At 42.7% G+C, this 24,504-nt stretch overlaps 1 protein-coding gene across 2 annotated transcripts in view; it reads left to right on the forward strand.

Moving 5' to 3' along the window:
• BRAF (B-Raf proto-oncogene, serine/threonine kinase) overlaps positions 1-24,504 on the forward strand; it is an 89,651-nt gene that overhangs the window by 6,848 nt on the left and 58,299 nt on the right. For both annotated transcript variants that reach the window (XM_068142192.1, XM_068142191.1), the window contains exon 2: positions 14,863-14,964. In XM_068142192.1, coding sequence (XP_067998293.1) covers positions 14,863-14,964 — 102 coding nt within the window. The remainder of the gene's footprint in view (positions 1-14,862; positions 14,965-24,504) is intronic.

Raw genomic sequence — 24,504 nt, forward strand, 5'->3', positions numbered from 1 at the left:
AATGTGGACCCTAGTGAAGAAGTGAAACAGGCAAAGATCTAATTTTCAAGCATTCCTGTTCTCCAAAGGTGCTGTCAGTTTAGGCAGGAGTTTTCAGAGAACAGTGGTGCTAGCTATTGTCCCACCATGACACTACCAAACCACCTGGAGCATTCAAGGTCAGAAAACAGAACCTGTGCTCCTGTTGAGATGGAGCTTGTTGTGTGGTGCTGATACAGTGCTCAGTATAGAATAAATTCTCCACACTACCAATATTGGATTCTGGAGATCATAGGAGTGTATTTGAGCACTGAAGGAAGCTTGTATTTTTCTGAGGTTCTGATCAAGTGAAATATTCTTGTGCATTCTCCAAGTATAGCTGCACAAAATTTAGTATGAAGAGGCAATTCAATTCCTGCACAAGGAGTGCCAGCTTTCATAAAACCGCAGAATGTCTTAGGTTGGAAGGGAACTTAGAGATCATCTACTTCAGCCTCTCCACCATGGACAGGGATGCCTCTCAACTAGACTTGGCTGCTCAAGGCCTCAACGAGCCTGGCCTTAAACAGAAGGAAAGCAATTAAGGTTGTTAATGAACAAAATGTACTGTTTAAAAATGTGTTAACATAACCAAGTGGCTAGGAACTGGGGGTTTGTACCACAGCAAGGGGGTTACCAGCTCTAGTGTCTTCATCTGTTACATAGTGAAGCATCTTAAACAGTCATTAGTAAAGCTGTTAAATGCATTGATAAGTAGCAAACTTTCCTATTGCAATTACATTGTGTTCAATCAACATTTTTCTGTCTATTGGAGCATACAGACTTGGTAACTTTTGATTTCATTCTTTATTTGTTAAGGAATGTTTGAGGGTAGACATTTCTGATGTCTAAGTAGCCTATCTAGTTTTCTATCCCTCTTATCTGCTAATAATTCACTAATTTGAAGAGTGCTATAAAATCAACATGAAATAAAATACATCATTATGACTTTTAGAAATGGGTAGTATCAAGGTGTTTGAATGGTTGTATATGCCTCAATCTTTGAATTGGTTTTGTGATTTTATTCATTAAATCTTAATAGGTTGAAAGTAGTTGTAAGTAATCTAGAGCTTTTAGCATCATCTTGAGACAGCTTTCATAAAGGATTTCTTTGAAGCATTCTCATCATTTTTGTAGGATACTATTTGTAAGTGCTAAGAAAGTCTCTTGTGGATGTTTTCAGCTTACATACATTCTTGAAGATGGAGATAACTTTTTCCAGTCTCTTGATTCAGAGTTTATAGGTTGTAAGTCTTGCAGCAGTTTTTATATACTAAATAGATCTCCAGTTTCATCAGCTGAAGTTTGACTGCATGGTGGGGTTATATTTTCTCCTTTGTTTGTGGGGAGTTGTTTTGGTGTTTGTGTTGTGGGGGCTTTTTGTTGTTGCTGGGGGGGGTTGCTCCTTTTTTGTTTGGTTGGTTTTGTGGTTTGGTTTACATTGTGTTCTTTTATTCTTTTTTTTCCCCAAAATTTTTAACCTAGATAGTTGTTTTCAACATCCTTCTGTAATAGCTGTTGTATCTTGGTTTGGATGTTTTTGTTGGGGTTTTGGTGCGTTTTTTTGTTTGGTTGGTTGGTTTTTACTTTCTGAACTGCAATGTGTGGCAAGGAGACAATTCTGCCTTTAAAACTATTTCCATTTTCCTGTTGGTACTAGGGTTAGTAAGGCAGCATGGTGTGCCAGGTGGAATGTACAGTGCCATTTAGGAGGAGACTGGTTTCTATGGGAGTTTCTGTTTGTGAGTTGTCTGTGATTGGAAGCACATTACTTAATGTTTTACAAATAATAGTTTTTAAGTACATTTTCTGTTTCAGGTTTTGAGACCTGTTTGCAGTAAAAACAGGATACCTTAGTTACTTTAATGGATTGCAGATATGTCTGAACTAACACAATATATCTATAGAGTTGACTAAATTCCATCTGTCTCTTGGATTTTCTAACCAGTTGATAGAAAACACAGGCATGCTGTAGTAATAGGTTAGTGGCAGTATGTTGTGAAGTGTATAATAGATTATTTTATAGATTGATAGCATGAGCTTATAAAAAAGGTGATGATTATCATTTTTGGGTAGTCTGTGTGCTCTGGCAAGGAGAGAGCAGATAAGTTCTGCAGCTCAGCTGAGACCAAGTTTATTTGTTTTGTCATTTTAATTAATGTGACCCAAGCTGTGTAGGAGCTCTGCTCCACTAGTGTTTGCTCCTTATAGGCAATTACTGTAATTAGCTGGTTGGCTGCTTGCCTTCCATCACAGTCATGACTTGTCTTCAACTTGAGGTGTGTGGAGAAATAGTCTGATGTATGCATGATAGGTTTTGTTCTGCTTTGGTTTGGTTTTTTAATTTCACTGCTGTTTGCATTTAACATGTTGAGAGTCTGTGATAGTTAACTCCATATAGGAAAATTGCTTTCTAAAATAAGTTAGCCTGGTAGTAGGATTTCTCCCCCAGCCCCCTTTTTATTTTAAAGCCAGTGACGGTCTAGGGAAAAGTTGTTAAATTCATGAATGTAAATACAGTGAATCTTTCAAGAACTTGATCTGTGCATGATCCTCATGAATACTGAATAAGTACCACAGTGAATAAAAGACACTAGTAGTAATGCAACACAAAAGCCTTGAAGAATGTGGAATTAAAGATTTAGTTAGATCAAAGAAACTGTGCAACTGGTGGTTAAGGATTTAAATTAAGGATACAGACATGTCTTATTTTTCACACTCTGCTGTTCTACTATCGTAGAAAACATTTGCTATTTTTTCTTCACGTAGCACTTGGAAGCAAATTCTACTTAGGAGCAAGCAGCAAAGATGGCAGGTGATGGAAAAAGTCTGAGAAGGAAAGAGAATTCAAACTGGAGAAGGCTGCTGCCTGATGGTAGTTTGAATCCATCTAACTGTGAGCTACAGAGGAAGGGTGACATTTTGAACCAGCTCAGGTGGTCACTGTCCTTTACCAAGCTGTTGCAGCACACTAGACTGGCAGAAAATTAGCCTTGACAAAGAGTACAATTTTCTACTTGTTTAGCATACTGAAATGGTTCAGCAAAGGTTTAAGTTCTGGACAAGTGAGGAAGAAGGCAAGGGTAAATAGCCAAGGACAATAGGATAATTGAACTTGCCTTGTAGATTGGTGAAAGCTGCAAAGCAATCACTGCCTAAGGCTCTTCATGACTTTGTTCTTAGAGAAGATGCTTGGTTATGTTATAAGGGTAGGCTTTATTGAGCTTTGTCCTTTATAATTCATTATTGTGTTTAATAAAATACTTTTAAACACCTGTAAGAACCAAGGAACATTTGAAGTATGACTTTGTTTTGTTAAAGGAGAGGCAGACCAAAAGGCTGCATATTCTTCTCTAAGAGTAGAGCTGAATGATGAGCGATTCATGTTCACAACTAAACAAAGGAAAAGACATAGCTTACTCTCAGCTGCAATGGATGGTTTGCAAGTAAATGAGAGATGCAAGAATATTAAGTGAAAATTAACTGTTAGTAATACCAGGACTTTGTGTGGTGGAAGTTCTCTGGTAAAGAATGCAAATCTATTGAATGTGTTTGTCTTCCACTTATTTTTTTCAAGGGAGTTTCTGCTGCTTGCTCCTCAAAGATGGTGTTCTGATACTTGACTCTTAGCTTGGTCAGGTGTGGGTTGGTGTTTTTTGAGTAAGGGAGGAGTTGCTGAGTGTTTGGGTTTGATGGTTGGGTTCTTTTTTTTTTTTTTGCTTAATGGGAAGAGTATCACAATAGATGCAGTTGAAAATCTGCATTACTGGTTACATGGACTTAAGAATCACCCTTTCCTTCCTGAAAAACGTTACCTGTTACATGGAAAATAGTTTTCATCTTGAAGCCTTCTGCAAATACTGACTAACGGCTGTGCTTACAGGAGATGTCTGTTGATCACATTACTGTGTTAGCTGACCGAGTTATGATCCCAGGCATTAGACTGGCTGGTACAAGAAGTGGTGCAGCTCATCTCAAGGATATTCTTTCTTGAACTTATTATATATCTTCACCAGAGCCATTCTTCATCACTCTAGAAAGACATGTTCGTAGACTTGACTACAGTAACTTCTGTGGATATTCTTTTCTGTAACTTATTTACTGTTCTGTGATTGTAAATTTTCACAGAATGACCATGGTTGGAAAACACCTTTAAGTGTGGACTTTCTAGCTAGCCAACAATTAATATACACTGCAAAAATTGTATCTCAGAGACCGTAATGGAACGGCAATAACAATGATACGCTACTATTAATAAAAAGTTGGGGAAGATAAACTAGGAAAGGCAGCCTGAACGCTGTTGAAAATGCAGTAAGCATGAAAAGCCAGGCAGAGAGTAGAAAAAACGCAAAAATTAACACACTGGATGTGTGAGTTTAAAGAAGCTTTCACTAAGATGGAGGAGAGCTAGACCCTGAAGTACAGGAAGGGGGAAAGGACTATGCACTCTATCTGCATTCCGTGGATGACTGCAGAAAGTGAAAAGCCAGCTTTTTGTAAGATGCAAGAAGAGGCTCAAGGTTGATGGTGAGGGGGGTAATAGCTCAAAAAAAGATGCTGAAATGTGGGGAAGAGGTAATAGTAATCTCCAATAAAGGAACTGAAAAATGTGAACTCTGCATTTGACATGCAAATGCTGAGGTGGGGTGCTGAGTTATTAACCCCACTCCTGTCCTCTTGCTTCTCTTCTATTCTAACACTTCATTTTCAGGTTAATTAAGACAATAGTGCAGCTAAGAACAATCTTGTACATGTATGACAGCTTTCTAAAGCGTTTTCTGACAAAGTGGATCCTAGCTCAGTGGACCAAACAAATTGTGTAAGAAAGAAGCCTGAAGGGACTGATTAGAGTAGTATTGGGGTAGGTATAGATGATTTTGTCCTCCCTGCAAAACCAAACCTTTTTTTCCCTTTTTCTTTGTTTTTTTTTTTGTATTTTCCATCATCACCAAGTGTGATAATCCAGATGCAGGCCTGGACAAATAAAGTTTTGTGTTGTTTTGGGTTGGTTTATTTTGTCTTCTTTAGAGAATAGATTTGACCTCTCAGGTGTCTTCTACAAGGTAAATTGCTTAGATGAAGATTTAAGTATTGATGGCAGAGACAAAAATTCTAAAAGATAGTTTGCTTTGTTCTGTCTCAGGCACTGCATATTTTGACAAGTAGCAAAGGATGCAAAAATAACTTTATGGCTTACAGCCTCACATTTGTGGAGAAATGTTCCTCCCTGAATAGAATAGATTTAGGCTTCTACTGTGTCTGGCTTGCCTCTGGCTTCAAATAGGTCATCATCTTTATTACATTGCAAGGGAGTGCTTATTTGCAAAATTAATGCACAGTTATCCACAATAGGCAGATAGAAGTTGATATATTCCAGTATCTCTGGACTATTTCCAATCCTCTGCCTGTGTCCATGTTGGCCTGCGTCAGCTTCCTTGTGTCAGCAGCACTAAAAGGAGAATCGAATCTGATCGTTTGTGATAGAGAATAACCTTAGCCTAATGCTACCAGATGGAATAGAAAAATTTATTTGAGGCTTTTTTTTGGAAAAGTGATGAGGTTATCCCAGCTCTAAAGGATTTATTCATTAGTTTTTCATGGAACTACAATGAAACAGTATTTTAAATAACCATGCTGCTTCCTGTGGGAAGGGACCACACTTGCAAGTGGATGATACTAGGTGCGTCGCAGAGTCACTTCAGAATACATTTAAGATTTTCTGTCACTTGGAATGGCATTGATTTTTTTGTGTTTCTGCAAGATACTTGGCAGTGGGAGTTTCATGATTTTCTGCAGGTCTGGAGTTCCAGAAGTGTAGTGGGTTGCTTATAAAAGTAACAAAAAAAAAGAGGTCTGTTCTTTCTTAATGACCTGCAGGCTTTCACAGTTTGCATTTACTTCTAGAGTTAAGTGTGAATAAAGTGTGGATAAAGATATTACTGTGAGATCTCAAGGAAGAAATCATATTAGCATGTGCACATTTAACTCAAAATTTGGTTTGGTGTATTGTATAGGAACAAGCTTTTTGGTCCAGAACTGATTGCTAAAAGGATTCTGTATTTGATGGTTTTGATATTTGGTTAGATACAGTTTTTTTTACTGCTGGAATGTTCATGCTTATGTGGAATGAGACAAATACTGAAATCACTGGCAGTTTGTGTGTAGTTAGTTCTTATTTGGAGTGCTGCTGAACTCATGAAATTTAGTTAAGAACCTAGTGTTTCAGGGTTTTTTTTTCCACAGAGGTGATGGGGATGTATGTTGGCTCAAAGTCTGTAATACCAGGCTGGTGCAGGCAAGGCAAGCTGAGCTGAGTTACCTGAACAAGCAGGTCTGCGAGGAGAAAAGACAATCCAAAGTTAGTGGCTCTATGGGCTGTGGAACTGCAACAGATAGGGTGTGGGTTTTGTGACCTGTACATACTGTGGTGTTCAGAAACAGGCATTTTTGAGGCACATGAGGCGACCTGGACAGAGCACCAGTTCTGAATTGCAGTTAGGAAAAAGCTCAACTTCCTTCAGTTGAAGTTCTGTATACTTGAACAGGGGTTGATTCTCAAGGAGCTAGGTAGTTAAGGGTTGCTGTGGACCACAATAAACTGTGCATGAGCATATTCACTGATATGGGAAGGCAGAGGATAAGTCTTGCTTAAGTAAAAATAAGTAGAAGTTGCTACTTCAAGTAAAATTGTGAAGCTTGGAAATTTGCCATGGCATATGTGTTCTTGTGCATACCTAATTAGGGATAGAATATGCTAGTCAGGACTAGATTTGTGAAAGTTTTTTCAGTTTGTCAGAAGACTTTTGATGAATATGGTACAATAAATAGGTTTTCCATTTCTCTGAGCAATAACTAATGATTTGTTGCTGTGGTTTACTTTGATAGATTTCCTTCTGCCTTCAGCATACTTTTAACTGTGTGAATAGCCTTTCTAAGGTGATAGAAATCTGTATTAGGTTTGCCTCTGAGATTCACTTGTCGCACCTGAAGGATGGCCAAGGGCTCAGGTCCAGCCAACATGGATTTAGGAAGGGCAGGTCCTGCCTCTCCAACCTGATCTCCTTCTATGATCAGGTGACCCATCTGGTGGAAGTGGGGAGGCCTGTGGATGTGGTCTACCTGGACTTCAGCAAGGCATTTGACACTGTCCCCCACAGTAAACTGCTATCTAAGCTGTCAGCTCGTGGCTTGGACCACTACACTCTGTGCTGGGTTAGGAACTGGCTGGAGGGCCGAGCCCAGAGAGTGGTGGTGAATGGTGCCACATCCAGCTGGCGGCCAGTCACCAGTGGCGCCCCCCAGGGATCAGTGCTGGGCCCCATCCTCTTTAACATCTTCAAAGATGATCTGGATGAGGGGGTCGAGTCAGTCATCAGCAAGTTTGCAGATGACACCAAGTTAGGGGCAGATGTTAGTCAGAGGGTAGAAAGGCTCTGCAGAGGGACCTCGACCGACTGGACAGATGGGCAGAGTCCAATGGGATGGCATTCAACAAGTCCAAGTGCTGAGTGCTGCACTTTGGCCATGGCAACCCCATGCAGAGCTACAGGCTTGGGTCAGAGTGGCTGGAGAGCTGCCAAACAGAGAGGGACCTGGGGGTGCTGGTCGACAGCTGCCTGAATATGAGCCAGCAGTATGCCCAGGTGGCCAAGAGGGCCAATGGCATCCTGGCCTGCATTAGGAATAGTGTGGCCAGCAGGAGCAGGGAAGTCACTGTGCCCCTGTACTCTGCTTTGGTTAGGCCGCACCTTGAGTCCTGTGTCCAGTTCTGGGCCCCTCAGTTTAAGAAGGACATCGAAACACTTGAACATGTCCAGAGAAGGGCAACAAGGCTGGGGAGAGGCCTTGAGCACATGCCCTATGAGGAGAGGCTGAGGGAGCTGGGATTGCTTAGCTGGAGAAGAGGAGTCTCAGGGGTGACCTCATTGCCCTCTACAGCTACCTGAAAGGTGGTTGTAGCCGGGAAGGGGTTGGCCTCTTCTCCCAGGCAACCAGCACCAGAACAAGGGGACACAGTCTCAAGCTGTGCCAGGGGAGGTTTAGACTCGAGGTGAGGAGAAAGTTCTTCACCGAGCGAGTCGTTCATCATTGGAATGTGCTGCCTGGGGAGGTGGTGGAGTCACCATCCCTGGAGGTGTTCAAGAGGAGATTGGATGTGGCACTTGGTGCCATGGTCTAGTCATGAGGTCTGTGTTGATAGGTTGGACTCGATGATCCTCGAGGTCTCTTCCAACCTAAGTTATACTGTGATACTGTAAAGGCTTTTGGTTTAGTGGACAGATACATGGTAATTCAGGGTACCATTTTCAGCTCTCAGAGCAATGTTGTCTTCCATTAAGTTGTAATCTGTATATTTTATTTTTTTGGGTTGGAAAATACTTCGGAGATTATGGAGTCCATCCATCACCCTAACACCACCATTGCCATTAAACCACCACTCTGGGCAGCCTGTTCCAATGCCTGATCACTCTTTCAATAAATAATTTTTGCCTAATATCCAAACTAAACCTCCTCTGGCACAATATCAGGCTATTTCCTCTCGTTCCATCATGTGGTACTAGGGACAAGAGACCAACCACACTACAAACTTCCAAGGACTTGCAGAGAGCAATATGGTCTGCCCTCAGCCTCCTCTTCTCCAGACTGAACAAATGCCTGTTCCCTCAGTTACTCCTCATAAGACATGTTCTCCCAACCCTTTACCAGTTTGAGTCACTCACTTTTTGCTCTTGTCATGATATTAACTTAGCAGGAAGACTTCTGCCCTCATTGGAGATTGAGTGCCTTGCCAACATCCAAGTAGCATGCTTTCATTGTGCATATTGCTGTTGCTCAGTTGTATGTATTATCTTCAGTGTGAGAAGAGAGAAGCAAAGTTTTGGTGGTGAACACAAAATAGAAAATAACATGAGCAAAGAATTTATTCATTATCCATATTAAAAAAGAAAAGTGTTTGGAAACTCACCTGGCAAGAGTTCATACTACTTGGTATTGGTGAGGCCACACACCTGGAGTGCTTTGTCCTATTCTGGGTTCCCTGTTACAAAAGACACATGGCTATACTGAAGAGAGTCCCGTGAAGGGCCACAAGGATGGTTAAGGATTGGTCAAAGGCAGATGGTGCCAGGGTCTTTTCAGGTGTCTAGTGACAGGACCAGAGGCAGTGGGCACAAATAGAAACACAGGAAGTTCACAGTATCACAGTATCACAGTATCACCCAGGTTGGAAAGGACCTCGAGGATCATCGAGTCCAACCTGACACCGCAGACCCCATGACTAGACCATGGCACCAAGTGCCACGTCCAATCTCCCCTTGAACGCCTCCAGGGTCGATGACTCAACCACCTCCCTGGGTAACCCATTCCAATGCCGAATGACTCGCTCGGTGAAGAACTTCCTCCTCACCTCGAGTCTGAACCTCCCCTGGCGCAGCTTGAGACTGTGTCCCCTTGTTCTGGTGCTGGTTGCCTGGGAGAAGAGGCCAACTCCCTCCTGGCTACAACCACCCTTCAGGTAGTTGTAGAGGGCAATAAGGTCACCCCTGAGCCTCCTCTTCTCCAGGCTAAACAATCCCAGCTCCCTCAGCCTCTCCTCATAGGGCTTGTGTTCAAGGCCTCTCACCAGCCTTGTTGCCCTTCTCTGGACACGCTCAAGTGTCTCAATGTCCTTCTTAAACTGAGGAGCCCAGAACTGGACACAGTACTCAAGGTGCGGCCTAACCAGAGCAGAGTACAGGGGCACTATGACCTCCCTGCTCCTGCTGGCCACACTATTCCTAATGCAGGCCAGAATGCTATTGGCCCTCCTGGCCACCTGAGCACACTGCTGGCTCATATTCAGGTGGCTGTCGATCAGCACACCCAGGTCCCTCTCTGTCTGGGAGCTCTCCAGCCACTCCGACCCCAGCCTATAGCTCTGCATGGGATTGCCATAGCCAAAGTGCAGCACTCGGCACTTGGACTTGTTGAAAGCCATCCCATTGGACTCTGCCCATCTTTCCAGTCGGTCGAGGTCCCTCTGCAGAGCCTTTCTACCCTCTAATTGACTAACATCTGCCCCTAACTTTGTGTCATCTGCAAACTTGCTGATGACTGACTCTACCCCTTCATCCAGATCATCAACGAATATGTTGAAGAGGACAGGGCCCAGCACTGATCCCTGGGGGACACCACTGGTGACTGGCCTCCAGCTGGATGCGGCACCGTTCACGACCACTCTCTGGGCCCGGCCCTCCAGCCAGTTCCTAACCCAGCACAGAGTGTAGTGGTCCAATCCACAGGCTGACAGCTTAGTCAGCAGTTTGCTGTGGGGGACGGTGTCAAAGGCCTTGCTGAAGTCTAGGTAGACCACATCCACAGGCCTCCCCACATCCACCAGGCGGGTCACCTGATCATAGAAAGAGATCAGGTTGGAGAGGCAGGATCTGCCCTTCCTGAATCCATGTTGGCTGGACCTGAGCCCTTGGCCATCCTTCAGGTGCGCAGTTATTGCTGCCAGGATAATCTGCTCCATCACTTTCCCTGGCACTGAGGTCAGGCTGACTGGCCTGTAGTTTCCAGGTTCCTCCATCCGACCCTTCTTGTGGATGGGGACCACGTTGGCCAGTTTCCAGTCATCTGGGACCTCACCAGTGAGCCAGGACTGGAGGAAAATGATGGAGAGTGGCCTAGCTAGCACATCCGCCAGCTCTCTCAGCACCCTAGGATGGATCCCATCTGGTCCCATGGACTTGTGGATATCCAAGTGGCTCAGCAGGTCCCGAACTAACTCCTCATGGATTTCCAGGGTATTACTCTGCTCCCCGACCCCAACGCCCAGCTCCGGAGACCACTCGTCCTGAACTCCTGCCTTGCTGTTAAACATTGAGGTAAAGAAGGTGTTCAGGACCTCAGCTTTATCCTCATCCTCAGTAACTGTGTTCCCCTCCAGGTCCACTAGGGAGTTCAGGTTCTTCCTGCCCTTCTTCTTATTGTTAATATATTTATAAAAATGCTTTTTATTATCTTTGACTGAGGTGGCCAGCTTCAGTTCCAGCTGGGCCTTAGCCTCCCTAATTTTATTCCTACATAATCTAACAGCTTCCTTGAACATACCTCGAGAAGCCTTCCCCTCCTTCCAAAGGTGATACAGCCTCCTCTTCCCCCTTAAATCCTCCAGGAGCTGCTTGCTCATCCAGGCTGGTCGCCTTCCCCGCCGGCTTGCCTTCCGGCACATGGGAACCGCCAATTCCTGTGCCTTCAAGAGCTCCTGTTTGAAGTAGGTCCAACCCTCCTGAACCCCTTGGTTCATGAGGGCTGGTACCCAGGGGACTTTGCAGACAAGTTTTTTAAATAGGCTGAAGTTCGCCCTTCGGAAGTCCAAGGTGGAGGTTCTGTTGGTGCTCCTCCCAATCTCCCTGCATATTGAAAACTTCACTATCTCGTGGTCACTGCACCCTAGGCAGCCTCCCACGATCACATCTCCCACCAGCCCTTCCCTATTGCAGAACAGCAGGTCAAGCAGAGCCTGTCCCCTGGTAGGCTCGCTTAACAGCTGTGTCAGGAAGCAGTCCTCCATTCGCTCCAGGAATCTTCTGGACTGCCTCCTCCCTGCTGAATTAAGTTCCCAGCAGATACCTGGGAGGTTGAAGTCACCAACAAGGACAAGATCAGATGATCTTGAGACAGCCTCCAGTTGCTTGTAGAACAACTCATCAGCCGCCTCATCCTGGTTGGGTGGTCTGTAACAGATTCCAATCAGGATGTCAGACTTGTTAGGTTGTCCTCTGATTTTGACCCACAGGCTCTCAACTACCTCATCTTCCACCACAAGTTGTGTGGCAGAGATTGACTCTCTAATATACAGAGCCACCCCTCCTCCTCTTCTCCCTCGCCTGTCCCTCCTAAAGAGCCTGTAACCCCCCATTGTAGCACTCCAATCGTGGGTGCTGTCCCACCAAGTTTCTGAGATAGCGACTACATCATAGTCACCCTGATGGATTAGGACCTCCAACTCCTCTTGCTTGTTGCCCAGGCTGCGTGCATTGGTGTACATGCATCGCAGCTGGGTTCCTGACTTCTCAACTGACCCTACCTTGCGCCCTACTCTTACCTCTGCAGAGGGACCGATTGCCTCACCCACCCCCTTCAGACCTAGTTTAAAGCCCTCCTAATGAGCCCTGCCAACTCCAGTGCCAGGACTCTTTTACCCCTTCTAGATAGATGCACCCCATCAGGACCCAGCAGGTCAGGTGCAGTGAAAGTTGCCCCGTGGTCATAGAACCCAAAGTTCTGCCGCTGGCACCATCCCCTGAGCCAATTGTTGATGGTGTGGGTTCTCCCATTCCTCTCAGTGTACACCCCTGACACTGAAGGAATTGAGCAGAACACCACTTGAGCTCCTGCCCCATCAATCAATTGTCCAAGGGCCCTGAATTCCTTCTTAATTGTCCTAGTGCCCTTCCTGTCAATCTCATCACTCCCAGCCTGTATTACCATCAGAGGGTAATAGTCAGTGGGCTGGATTAATTCAGGGAATCTCTTCGCAATGTCCCTAACCCCTGCCCCTGGTAGGGAGCAGACCTCCCTGTGGGATGGGTCGGGTCGGATGTTCCCTCTGAACATCATGAAACACTTTTTTACTGTGAGAGTGACTGAGTACTGACTCAGGTTGTCCAGGAAGGCTGAGGAGTCTTCACCCTTGGAGACAATCAGAAGCAATCTGGACATGGTCCTGGACAACCTGCTTGAAGACAGGGTTGGTCCAGATGACTTCTAGAAGTCCCTTCCGATCTCAGCCCTTCTGTGACTCTGGGTTACTTTGTCAGTGAGGCATCCTCCCTCCCCATCCTCCCCATTGTCTGGCATTTAAGTGTGAGGAATTGTTGATACTGGTTGTGTACAATAGCGGTTGAGGAAAACTTGCCAGAATGAACAAATAATAGAAGGTTTTTTTAAGTAGTAATGACACCTGTTTCTGAAGGTGCTCCTGAGATATGATTCCATATTTTGCCAGGATTTTTCTGTGTATTCATCCAGGTTAACAGCATGTTACCAGTTACACAGTAACTAAACATTCTGAACTCATTTATTCAACAGGTTAATCAAAGCAGTTGATTTGCACTTGTCCTTTTCACCAAGCATAACAACTAGCCTTTGCCATCTTGGGAAAAACGAGCAAAATACAGAAATCCTTCTTTTTGATGCTGGTTTGAAGTCCTAGCTTTGACATAAATGGATTCCAAGTTGAGAAGCAAGGTGGCTTGCACAAATGCCTTAAGGGAATTTATGTACGGACCACTTGAATAGTGCCCAGCACGTGGTTTGATGTCCCCCAATTCTCACTGCTTGACTGTAGCTTCCTGATGAAATCTTTGTTCTGGTATCTGCTCTAAAACTTGGGCTAAAGTGAATCAATTATTAGTTTACTTTAAGAAACTACTGGAGCATGATGTCTACAATTAGGGTAAATAAGGTGATGTGCAGAATGTGAGTTCTGTATTTTAAAGCTTGTTTCTTGGTAGCGCATAAGGCCCTTAATGGGAAGGTCGTGAGTTCAAGCCTGCAGTGGGTAGTAGTGTCCTCCCTACTGTAGTCATGAGGTCTGTGGTGACAGGTTGGACTCAATGATCTTTGAGGTCTCTTCCAACCTTAGTGATACTGAATACTGAATCTCAAGGTACCTACTAAAACTTGCTTTGATCCAACTTGGATTGGATCTTATTAACTGACCCTCCTTCAGACTATGAAGTTATTTGTGTCTTCTTTTTTCGAAGAGGTAGGTTGCCACAATCTGTAAATACAGATCTGGAGGCTATATGTGTTATAATCTGTGAAGTAGAACAGAGTTAAACTGAAAAAGTTGATGGAAACCTTTAAAATCTCTTTGGAGGAAGCATGGTTTATCTTGCCTTGATTTCTTCCATCCTGGGTGATGTAATTCTGATTTAATATTGGTTTCCTGATAAATAGTCTGAATAACAGTACCTGTGATGAAAAGATTCCATTCTCTTCCTCCTTATTCCTTGCTATAAATTACTGTCTTTGGTTGGGCTTTTTAGAATAGAATAGAATAGAATAGACCAGACCAGGTTGGAAGAGACCTTCAATATCATCGTGTCCAACCTATCATCCAACACCACCAATGCAGCATTATTGCTTTAAGTGTTCGGGTTTGTGCTTCATTGCCTTTCAAAGTATAAGTTAGGATTCATAATACTGTTTATCTACAACAGTCTCAAAATCCTAAAATGAACTCTTTGAAGATATTGTGAAGAATTATTAACAGCCTGAGTTGTTTCAAAGTACAGTGCCTGAAGTCTCCTTTGTGCACTAGTGGTGAATCTTTTTGAGATCATGTCGGTTGTGTCCAAGATGTGTAAGAAAATTGAGCGTAGAAGTCCGAGTCTAAAAGTTAGCCTTGAAGATCAAGGTGTCTCATTCTCTTGGAAATGGAACACTAGGTTTAGGTTCTGTGAATGTTGTTTACACAGATAACTTAGGATTTTATAGAACTCCTTCACTAAACTTTGTGGTTCTATAGGAATTGAGTTGCAGCGTCTTGCAGGGAAAATGTTTAATAGGATTTTGATATACATGGAAAATGAGCTGTTCTTAGAAGTGGTTTATTCAGTGCTAACTGAGTTTTAAACCTAAATTTAAATTTTCTCTGCTTATCTCAGAAGCAAGCTGTGTATTACTGACAGTGGATGAACAGCATAACTTTGTGCACTCTTACTGATAATTAAAAGTATTTTATTATGGACCTCTGTAATTTAATATCAAGAAATCTGATTTTCATTTTTTTTCCTTAGGACATTCTCTAGGCTCCTTTTCATTACAAAAATGTTTCTTTTTCTGTTTTAGGTGTGGAATATCAAACAGATGATTAAGTTAACACAAGAACATATAGAGGCACTGCTAGACAAATTTGGAGGAGAGCATAACCCACCATCAATATATTTAGAGGTAAGTTTAGATTCAAATGAATGTGGTTAGAATAATGGTGTGTTAACCTTAATCTTATATAAAGCATCTTGTATTAGTATCATAGTATCAGTCAGGATTGGAAGGGACCACAAGGATCATCCAGTTCCAACCTCCCTGCCATGGGCAGGGACACCCCACACTAGATCAGGCTGGACAGAGCCTCATCCAGCCTGCTCTTAAACACCCCCAGGGACAGGGCCTCAACCACCTCCCTGGTCAACCCATTCCAGGGCTTCACCACTCTCATGGTGAAGAACTTCCTCCTCACATCCAGCCTGAATCTCCCCACCTCCAGCTTCATTCCATTCCCCCTAGTCCTGTCACTACCTGAGATCCTGAGAAGTCCTTCCCCAGCCTTCCTGTAGGCCCCCTTCAGATACTGGAAGGCCACAATTAGGTCACCTCGGAGCCTTCTCTTCTGCAGCCTGAACAGCCCCAACTCCTTCAGTCTGTCCTCATAGGAGAGGTGCTCCAGCCCTCTGCTCATCCTTGTGGCCCTTCTCTGGACACCTTCCAGCACCTCCATATCCCTCTTGTAATAGGGGCTCCAGAACTGGAGGCAGTACTCCAGGTGGGGTCTCACCAGGGCTGAGTAGAGGGGGAGGATCACCTCCCTTGACCTGCTGGCCACACTTCTCCTGATGCAGCCCAGGATCTGATTGGCTTTGTGGGCTGCAAGTGCACATTGAGAGCTCATGTTGAGCTTCTCGTCCACCAGCACCCCCAAGTCTCTCCTCAGGGCTGCTTTCCAGCCAGTCACTGCCAGCCTGTATTTGTGCCTGGGATTGCCTCTACCCAGCTGCAGGACCCTGCACTTGGTCTTGTTGAACCTCATGAGGTTGGCTTGTGCCCACCTCTCCAGCCTGTCAAGGTCCTTCTGGATGGCCTCCCTTCCCTCCAGCGTGTCTGCTGCACCACACAGAATTAGAATTAGAGAATACCTTAAGTAAAAGAGAATATTATTTTTGTATATTAGGAATTAACTCTTTCCCTGGAGTTGGAAAGGAATTGTTTGGGATTCCTGACAGGCATCAGTATGTTAATTTTTAAACTAACTACAGATTTCCTGTATTGCTTCATCACTACAGATTCATACAGTTATATTGACAGAAGAAAGGACTGCATGCATAAGTTACATCTGTTAGGAATTAAATGAGTGTCACTTGCTCCAAACTCTGCCATTTCTTGGTTCTCGCAAGTATGAAGTAGCTGGAGGTCGACTAGATTTCTTTTGTGGTCTTTTTAATTGTAATTGCTGCCTAAAGACACTGGGTAATTAAAGATCTCATTATTTGAGGTACTGCTAGCTTTTATATTAATATGTCAGATCAGGGCACTAGCTTGATAATACAAATGTTGACATACTGTCCCTAACAGTTAAGGTCGAACGACGCCCTCTGTAGTTGCTTTACTTGTTGCTAAGTGAAATGGGAGTATTGAAAGAGTACTAATCACATTGTAACCACTCACTGGTATATAAACACACCTCTGCTTTCACACAGACTGGTTTGTTCCATATGTCTGCATTTAAAATTGCCACATTTATGTTGGTTTCATTCGATCATGTATCAAATTGCAATAATAATGAGATTAGTCTGTAGTAAATCTGGATTTCAAGTAGTGAATTCATTAGTTCATTACAGCCATTTTCTCCCATCTTAATTAAAACTATGATCCCTACACTGAAGTTTTTTAGTTATTCTGTAGTTCATTGATAGGGAAGAAAGCATTAGCAGTTGTGAATATGTATTAGGACATGGTTATGGCAGTGTAAAGAGTATGGTGACTCAAAAATAGGTGATGACTGCAAACCATGAAGCCTAAGTGTAGGTTTGCAGTTGCTGTTGAGATAATACTGCAATTCTGGTTCCTCAACGTGGTGGGGAAGCCCTGCAAGGTGAAACAGGGCTTACTGTGGTGCAGTGAGTTGTGCTGGATCACAAAGCAGGTCTTGTGACAAGTTGAGCTGGTACTGACAAGGGAGCAGTAAACCATTGGGAGGAAGGTGGAAGTGGCTGGGATTCTGCTTTTTGGGTTGAATGAGACAGTGAGTTCTTGTGACAAGAACCCACCATCACTGGAATTAAAAACCTGGCTTCTCCCAGCTCTTTGCTGCATAGTGCCTGGCCAAGCACTTCAAATTGTTAACATGAAAGGATAATACTCTGGTTTTGTTGGACTAGTTTTCCATCCCTTTAAGAAACTGAACTTGTTGCTGATGAAGATCATTGGGCCCCAAAGCTGGAGTTAAGGTTAGGGAAGGGGAAGAGCTTGCAATTGTGAACCAAAAACCTAGAAAATGGGGTGAGAGAGGAGTGGAGCTTTCTATTTGAGTGGTCATTATCTTAGATTAGATCATCCTCAGGTGGATTTATTGAAGTGAATAGGATTAAATGCAGCAAACCTGTCATTTGTTTAGTGTGTCAATTTCCTGTGGGAGAATTGAAGTGTGAAGCAAAGAAAAAAGAAATAAATCACAGGCTATCTGATACATTCAGAAGTAAGATTACTATCTACCCTTGACTGTTCATTTCAGCCCAGCAGCAGTTGTCTAGCGAATCCTTTCTGTGCCTCACCCACCTTTTTGGCTGCTTTTGGCTTGATCAAGAAGAAGGGTTGCTTTCTATTGTCAGAATTTAGTTAGCAGCAATTTACCTGAATCTAATCTAGTTAGTAGAGCTAATGTTTGACAGGTGGTGGAATAGAAAGTCAAGAGAAAGGGCCAGGGCAGCCCCAGCTGCAACATGAAAGGATGAAGCTATAACTCAAAAGCTCTGAATGTAGTCTGATCAAGAGTGGAAGAACAGTTCTGCTTCTAGAAAATGCAGAACTAAGAAAATACAGTGATTTTGATAACAAACCCCAAACAAACAAAAAAACCACAACAGCAGGAGAGTATGTAGAGATGTAACTTAAGTGGTTCAATACATGTCTGTCTGGCATCTGTTAGAAATAGCAAACTTCCTGTATACAGTCCCTGTGCTGTATCAGGCCTGTTGCACAAGTTCCATACCTGAACCGACTTCTGTGCATGACCTCACTTTCCTCCTCCCCTAATCATTCACACCTAGGCTGTGTGTACTACCTCTGAAGTGCTTCAACAGTGACTTAAGCTCTCTCCATCCTTTTCTGAGTTTCATATTTGGAATGTTTTGTTGAAGTCTCATTTTTGGTTGTAAAGTGCAATAGTGCCCTGCTTCTACCTGGAATCTATGTGGGTAATTTTGCTAGTCTGTTACTTCAGTAACAGGTGAGGTTACTTATTAGTACAGGTGAGGTCTCAACCAGAGCAGAGACAAGTATCAGAATCAGCTTTCAATAGGCTGGCCACTCTTCTCTTGATGCAGCCCAGGATGTGACTGGTCTTCTGGGCTACAAGTGTGTGTTGTTGGCTCATGTCCAGCTTCTCATCCCCCAGCATTCCCAAGACCCTTTCTACAGGGCTGCTCTCAATTTCATCATTCCTCAGCCTGTATTAATACCTGGGATTGCCCTGACATAGGTGCAGGGCTCTACACTTTGCCGTATTTAACCTCATGAGATTCTCTTCAGCCCACCTCTCCAGTCTGCCCCAGTCCCTCTGTTTGGCATCCTGTCCTTCAGAGTTACCAGCTGCACCACTCAGCTTGGTAACATCTGCAAATTTGCTAGGGGTGCCCTCAGTCTCACTGTTGATATCATTGATAAAGAGACTGAACAGCACTGGTCTCTTCTCCCAGGCAGCCAGCACCAGAACAAGAGGACACAGTCTTAGGCTGTGCCAGGGGAGGCTCAGGCTGGAGGTCAGGGGGAAGTTTTACACAGAGAGAGTGATTGCCCACTGGAATGTGCTGCCCGGGGAGGTGGTGGAATCGCCATCACTGGAGGTGTTCAGGAGGAGACTTGACAGGGTGCTTGGTTGCATGGGTTAGTTGATTAGGTGGTGTTGGATGATAGGTTGGACACGATGATCTTGGAGGTCTCTTCCAACCTGGTTTATTCTATTCAATACAGACCCTTGAGGAACACCACTTGTCACCCATATCCGTCTGGACATCAAGCATGTAGTCCACTTCTCTTAGCAAAAGTTGGAATTAGCCAAAGCTAATTGCTGCAAATGAACACTTTTTCTTTCACCTCTGTTCTCTTCCACTGTTGTAAACATGTAGTTTGTTACTGCAATGCTTTCTGCAAAAGCATGGCTTTTTATTTCCCTATGGAAAGCTTGACAGCTGTCCATCCATCTTCTGGTGTGTAGAGTTTCAATATAATAAGAATTGTTTGGTTCTTTTGTACTCCTGTCTGGTTTTAGATCCTTCGTTTATTACAGATCTTACTGCTCACGTTTGCAGAAATTCCAGCACCCCTTGCGCTAGCTCCTGGCCTCTGCTGGAGCTGCTTCTGTAGACACATCAAAGAAAGTTGTGGTTGAACCTGGTGACAAAATTGTGTTTCAATTAAAAGTGGAAAGGAAGGGTCTGGGGTAGCAGAAGTGCAGAAAGGGAAGCTGAAGAATTTATCCAGAAAATTAATTCTGAAAATAAAGCATGTACAGGATGTAGTGAAGTCACTCCTTGAGTATACATTATTCAAAAACAAAGAAGCATTTATGGCTTAGTTACAGTTGCTCAAGAAATTGGAAGCTAACAAACTTTTGTTTCTGTGCTCATCTGAGAGTAAGATGATTTTTTTTTTTTTGCAGTGTTTTTTATTTAATTCTGAAGTGGGTTCAATGCATTTTATATCAAAAGAGCTTTAAAAGTGACAGCTCTTGTCACAGACATTATTTTGGGATTCATCAATTGACTATGAAAGAGGAATGGATTTCTTGAAATATCAAAAGTGATTGACAGGTACTGTGCTGAATTCATCATATATTTAATTATTCCTGCAAGCATAGGTACTGAGCTTCAGGGACATCTTGCTTCCATCCGTCACTCCTCAGTGACAGTCGCTGAAAGGTGACTGTAGAGCATGGAGAGTAGGGCCTGCAAACCTGGTTGGGCAACTTTGCTGCTGCCTGGGTATGGGGAATGTAGTGTGAAGCTGGAGGGCAGGGGGTAGCTTTTCTCTCTTCTCTCAGAGCAGTGAAGTAGAGGCTGAGGAAGACCAAAGTTTCAGAGACTTCTGAGTGTATTTTTCTGAGTACAGAAGTGGGAAACAAAATGAGCAGAAGACAGCAGAAAACATTTGTGATTAGCCACACCATTTTCTTCTAAGTGTTATAATTAGTAATAGCTTCAGTAATCTTAGCAATGTTCTCCAGTATGATTACAAGAAAAACTTTTCTGCTTGTTCTGGCTGGAAGAAATAATAAATGTGTTAAGCAGTGACTGTACTAAAATCTAAAAATGGCTTGTAGCTAAAATTCTTTTGTAGGTAATCCTAGTTCTTAACTTCTTCCATCCGCAGTGTGTGAACACAGATCTAACAGACCCGTGAAAATCACTGTCAAATATTTGAAATAACTGCTTGAGTCAGTAGATGTACTAAAAGCATTTTCCTTTTCTTCTGGAAAAGAGGCTGCAGGAGCTCCTCAGTAGGCTTCACCACACTTTTTGGAAGTACTCTGTATCACAGCAGCTGAAAAACATCAATGAGTTTTGTCTTCCCACATAATTTCATAGTGCGTTATATCTGTCCTTGAAGTGCTGTTTCCCAAAATACAGTTTGTGATTCACTGTGGAAAAACTCTTTTCTCAAGGGTTTGTCAGGCACTGTAAATATTGGAAATCTTTAGTGCAGAAAAGTCTAACGTTGTGATGCTGGGAAAAGTTACCAGTTAGCAAAAGGGGTTAAACTGTGGGGGTGAATATTCTTATATAATACTCATCAATAATATTTTTTAAGGGGTTTTTTTGGTCTCTATTAACAAAGTACTGAGGAAATGGATAACTAGAGTTAGGCAGAGGAGAATAAAGATCAGCACCTTTCAACTTGGTATTGGCAACAAATGCTATTTACAAACTGAAATGAGCAGTACAGAGCGAGGCTGGCCAAAAGCAGACACCTGAAGTGACTTAATCAGATTTGTTAGCCTTTGTAGACTCTTAATGACTGTTCAGGGAGAGTTTACCTATTTGAAGTCCCAATATGCATTGTGTGTCCTTGACTCATAGCTGCATGTGTGATATAGCTATGAACACTTCAACTGTAAGAACTTAGCCCCTTTACATGTAAATAGTTCTTCATGTAGTATGAAGTTGTGTCCTGGACTTGTAAGTTGCTTCAGTTAACAGTACAAGAGTAAACTGCTTGCTCTTTGTATTCAGATTCCAGACAAAATACACCAGTATGCAGATGCATAGATAGGGTGATACTGGTATCAAAATAAGGTTTAAAACTCAGTCAGCTTTCCAGTCTTGTCCTGAAGGAATCATCAATTTTTGTACTTTTGGAAGCAATTTAAATTGAAAATCATGGTAGAGGGCTGTTTGTCCCCAGCTGCTGTGTGGATCTTGGTTGTGACTGAGGGGTTTTTGTTGTTTGCTTGGTGTTTGGCTTTTTTTCCCCCCACTTTTTCCTGTGCTATTAAATGAATTTTATTCAGAGGCCTTGCTGTTGCCATTTTTGATAGTTTGGCTCTGAAATCTTAGGAGAGTGTTTCATTCCTTATTCCTATATATCTGAAGAATCCACACAGGAGGTCAAATTAATGAATTAAAGATGATTACCTCTTTGCTGATATAAAGTATGCTGATTGCAATAGCAGGCAGACAGAATGTGAAATGGATCTTGGTGCTGAGTCTCAGGTTGTTCAGACTGCTTGTGGGATTCCAGGAAAACGCTAACTCTGGGTAAGGCACTAGGAAACGTCACGGTTCTTTGGGGAAGCTCAGGTTTATTTTTACCAGACTCCTAACAGATGCTGATCAAATATGTTGGACCAAAACTGGAGTGTCTAAAGTTAGACTAAATGCAGATTTAGGAGTCTTACTAAATGAAGAAATCCTGACGTATGTAACCGTCTATCTTCAGCTCCCATTTAACTTAGTGGGATTTGCATTTGATCAACAGTCTAAAAGGTCAGACATCTTTTAAATAGAAACACAATCTCAGTTTCAAAGACCAGGTAACTGTAGTTTAGGCTTTTAAGAGTCTAAATTTGATGTACCATTCTCAATCAAATTTAGATTCAAACCAGTTGGTCATCTTGAGTTTAGACTAAGTTTATAACCAGATGTGGTAGGGGGCAGGAAGAGGAAACTGTGTTTGGCAACTTAGTTTTGTCCCAGGTTAATTTGTTTAAAAATACATCATTTGTTGCTTTTTGCTTCCTTGCATGTTATTACTAGAATGTGTAGCCTGGCTGTGGCTCAAGAAAGCAAACTTAAAAATACAGTATAAATAGTCTGTAATAAAAAAACACATGCATTTTTGAGAGAACCCCTTTTAATTAGTCAGCAGAACACCCCTGGCACATTTGTACATCATACAAATTCTTTTGATGTTAGAGGACAGGTTTTATTTTGTCAACAAGTTGCAACATTTTAGAAGTAACTTTAACTGCTGTTTCTGAGTGAGCAGCCCTTGTATTCTGACATGTACATACATTGTATGTAAGCATGCTAACTTTTAATGGTTTAAATGGCCTTGGCAGCTTAACAGGCTTTTAGACATGTTACTTAGAGCCTCAGGAGTATTCTCACATCTGATATATATCTCTGTGTGTGTGTGTATACACACTGATATACAGTATTATCAAAATTAACTTTTTGTTCTATTTTAAGAATTATGTGTAGCTTGACAAGGTGTGCCAATTTGAGTTGGCTAGTCAGCTTTTCACATACATTTTTTTCCTTTAACGTTTTGCAGTACTGGTAAGTCACACTAAATTGAGAGCCCCATAACAGTAGAGCAAACAGATACTAAGGATAATACATGTTATTAAATACAGTCTATTTCTGGAAACTAGTAAATAAGGTGGAGGAGTCTAACAGAAGCCTTGTAACAAGAAGCTTTGTAACAATAAAGATGAATGCAGCATCTTGCACTTGGGATGATATGGCTGCAGGCAAGTGACTGGGTAGTGTCTCTGCAAGAGAAGTACTGGGGAGCACGGGTGGGTAACCAGCTGAGTTATCAATATTCCAGGCTTGTAACAGCAACACTGGCCTGCATTAGTAGGAATGTAGCTAGCATGACTTGGAACTCATCTACTGACTGCTGGGGTTGCTGTGTTGAGGTGATGTTCAGTGTGGAAAAGAGAAGACTCAGGAGAAATTTGCAGGCTCTTGTAACCTAAGAGAGGGCCGGGCTTTGTACAAACACGAACAGCAAAAAGGGAAGAGGCAGTATCACAGATGGCCTCAAGTGAATTTCATAAGAGAAAACTCTTCATCATGAGAGTGGTTGTTGAGCCTGGGAACTACTTGCCCAGAGACTATGGAGTCTTCATCCTTCAAGACTTTGAAAACTTGCTTTTGCAAGGCTCTGAGCAATGTCATTCAACTTAAAAAACTACCTCTGTATTAATCAACTGTTTGGTCTGTATGACTTGCAGAGATAGCTTCCAACTTTCCCCACACACACCTAGCCCCCCCCTTCTTTTTTCTCCTCTGATTCTATATCGAGCTGAAAGCGAGATTTAAGTTTTCTTGTAGGACGTTACTTGCTTCTTAATGGAAATATGTAAACTGAATGGATTTCATTCCACTTTCTTTTATAAACACTTCCTTGGAAATACTATTTAAATCCTTAACTTAATGAATTGCTTGGATGTCCAAAAAAAACCCCAAACCTTAGAAATCAGTCTTGTGGCCCAGATGGCCTTGACTGACTTGAAAGTTTGTGTTGCTGTTGGTGCTTGTCTGGCCATGCTGCTGCAGGTCTCTGTTGTAGACAGGCTAATTCTGCAGCATTGTCTTTCTTTTAACTAGAAATACTAGCCATAGGTAGGTTTTGCCATTGTAGTTCTATTTCAGCTGAACTCTGTGGGATAATTCTGCTTTGGCTTGGTGGTGTTGACTGTGTAAGGTGTACGGGTGCAAGTCAGCAGCTAAACCAAAATCTCCCCGAAGTACTTATTTCTGTGAAGATGAGATTCTGTTGGAGCTATGGTGTTTCTGCTGCATGTTCTGTTGCTCCTTCTATATTAGAAAAAAAATACTGCTGTTTTAGAAAAATAAAAATGCTTTTAAATTCCACTGATGGCTTTCTAGTTCCATTACATCTTGTTATAGGATCTTCTACAATGACATTAAGAGTGTAATACTTGAGGGCTTTTGTCTCCATAAAGCCTAGAGAACCTTGTCGTGCCAAGTTCAATGGCGTAGTACTGAAAGCCAGCAGCAGCTCCCAGCTTTCCATGCTTGTTGTTTATTCTCTTAAGAGAAAACATTTGACATGGATTTTGCAGTACTGACAGATTAAGCAGCCAGTGTAAACATTGTAGGATTGAGTATTTCAAAAGACATGTGTAATTTTGCGGAGGAACTGAGCCCACAAGTATCCGGAAGCAGTGTGATGTTGCGTGTGTTCAAACAGTATTTTGCAATGTTCATGAGAAAGGGAAGTAAGTATTTAGAAAAGTATTGGTGA

The sequence above is a fragment of the Melanerpes formicivorus genome, unplaced genomic scaffold, assembly GCF_026170545.1.
Source record: "Melanerpes formicivorus ecotype bairdi unplaced genomic scaffold, bMelFor1.0.p_v2 SCAF_8, whole genome shotgun sequence".
Classification (NCBI taxonomy): Eukaryota; Metazoa; Chordata; class Aves; order Piciformes; family Picidae; genus Melanerpes; species Melanerpes formicivorus.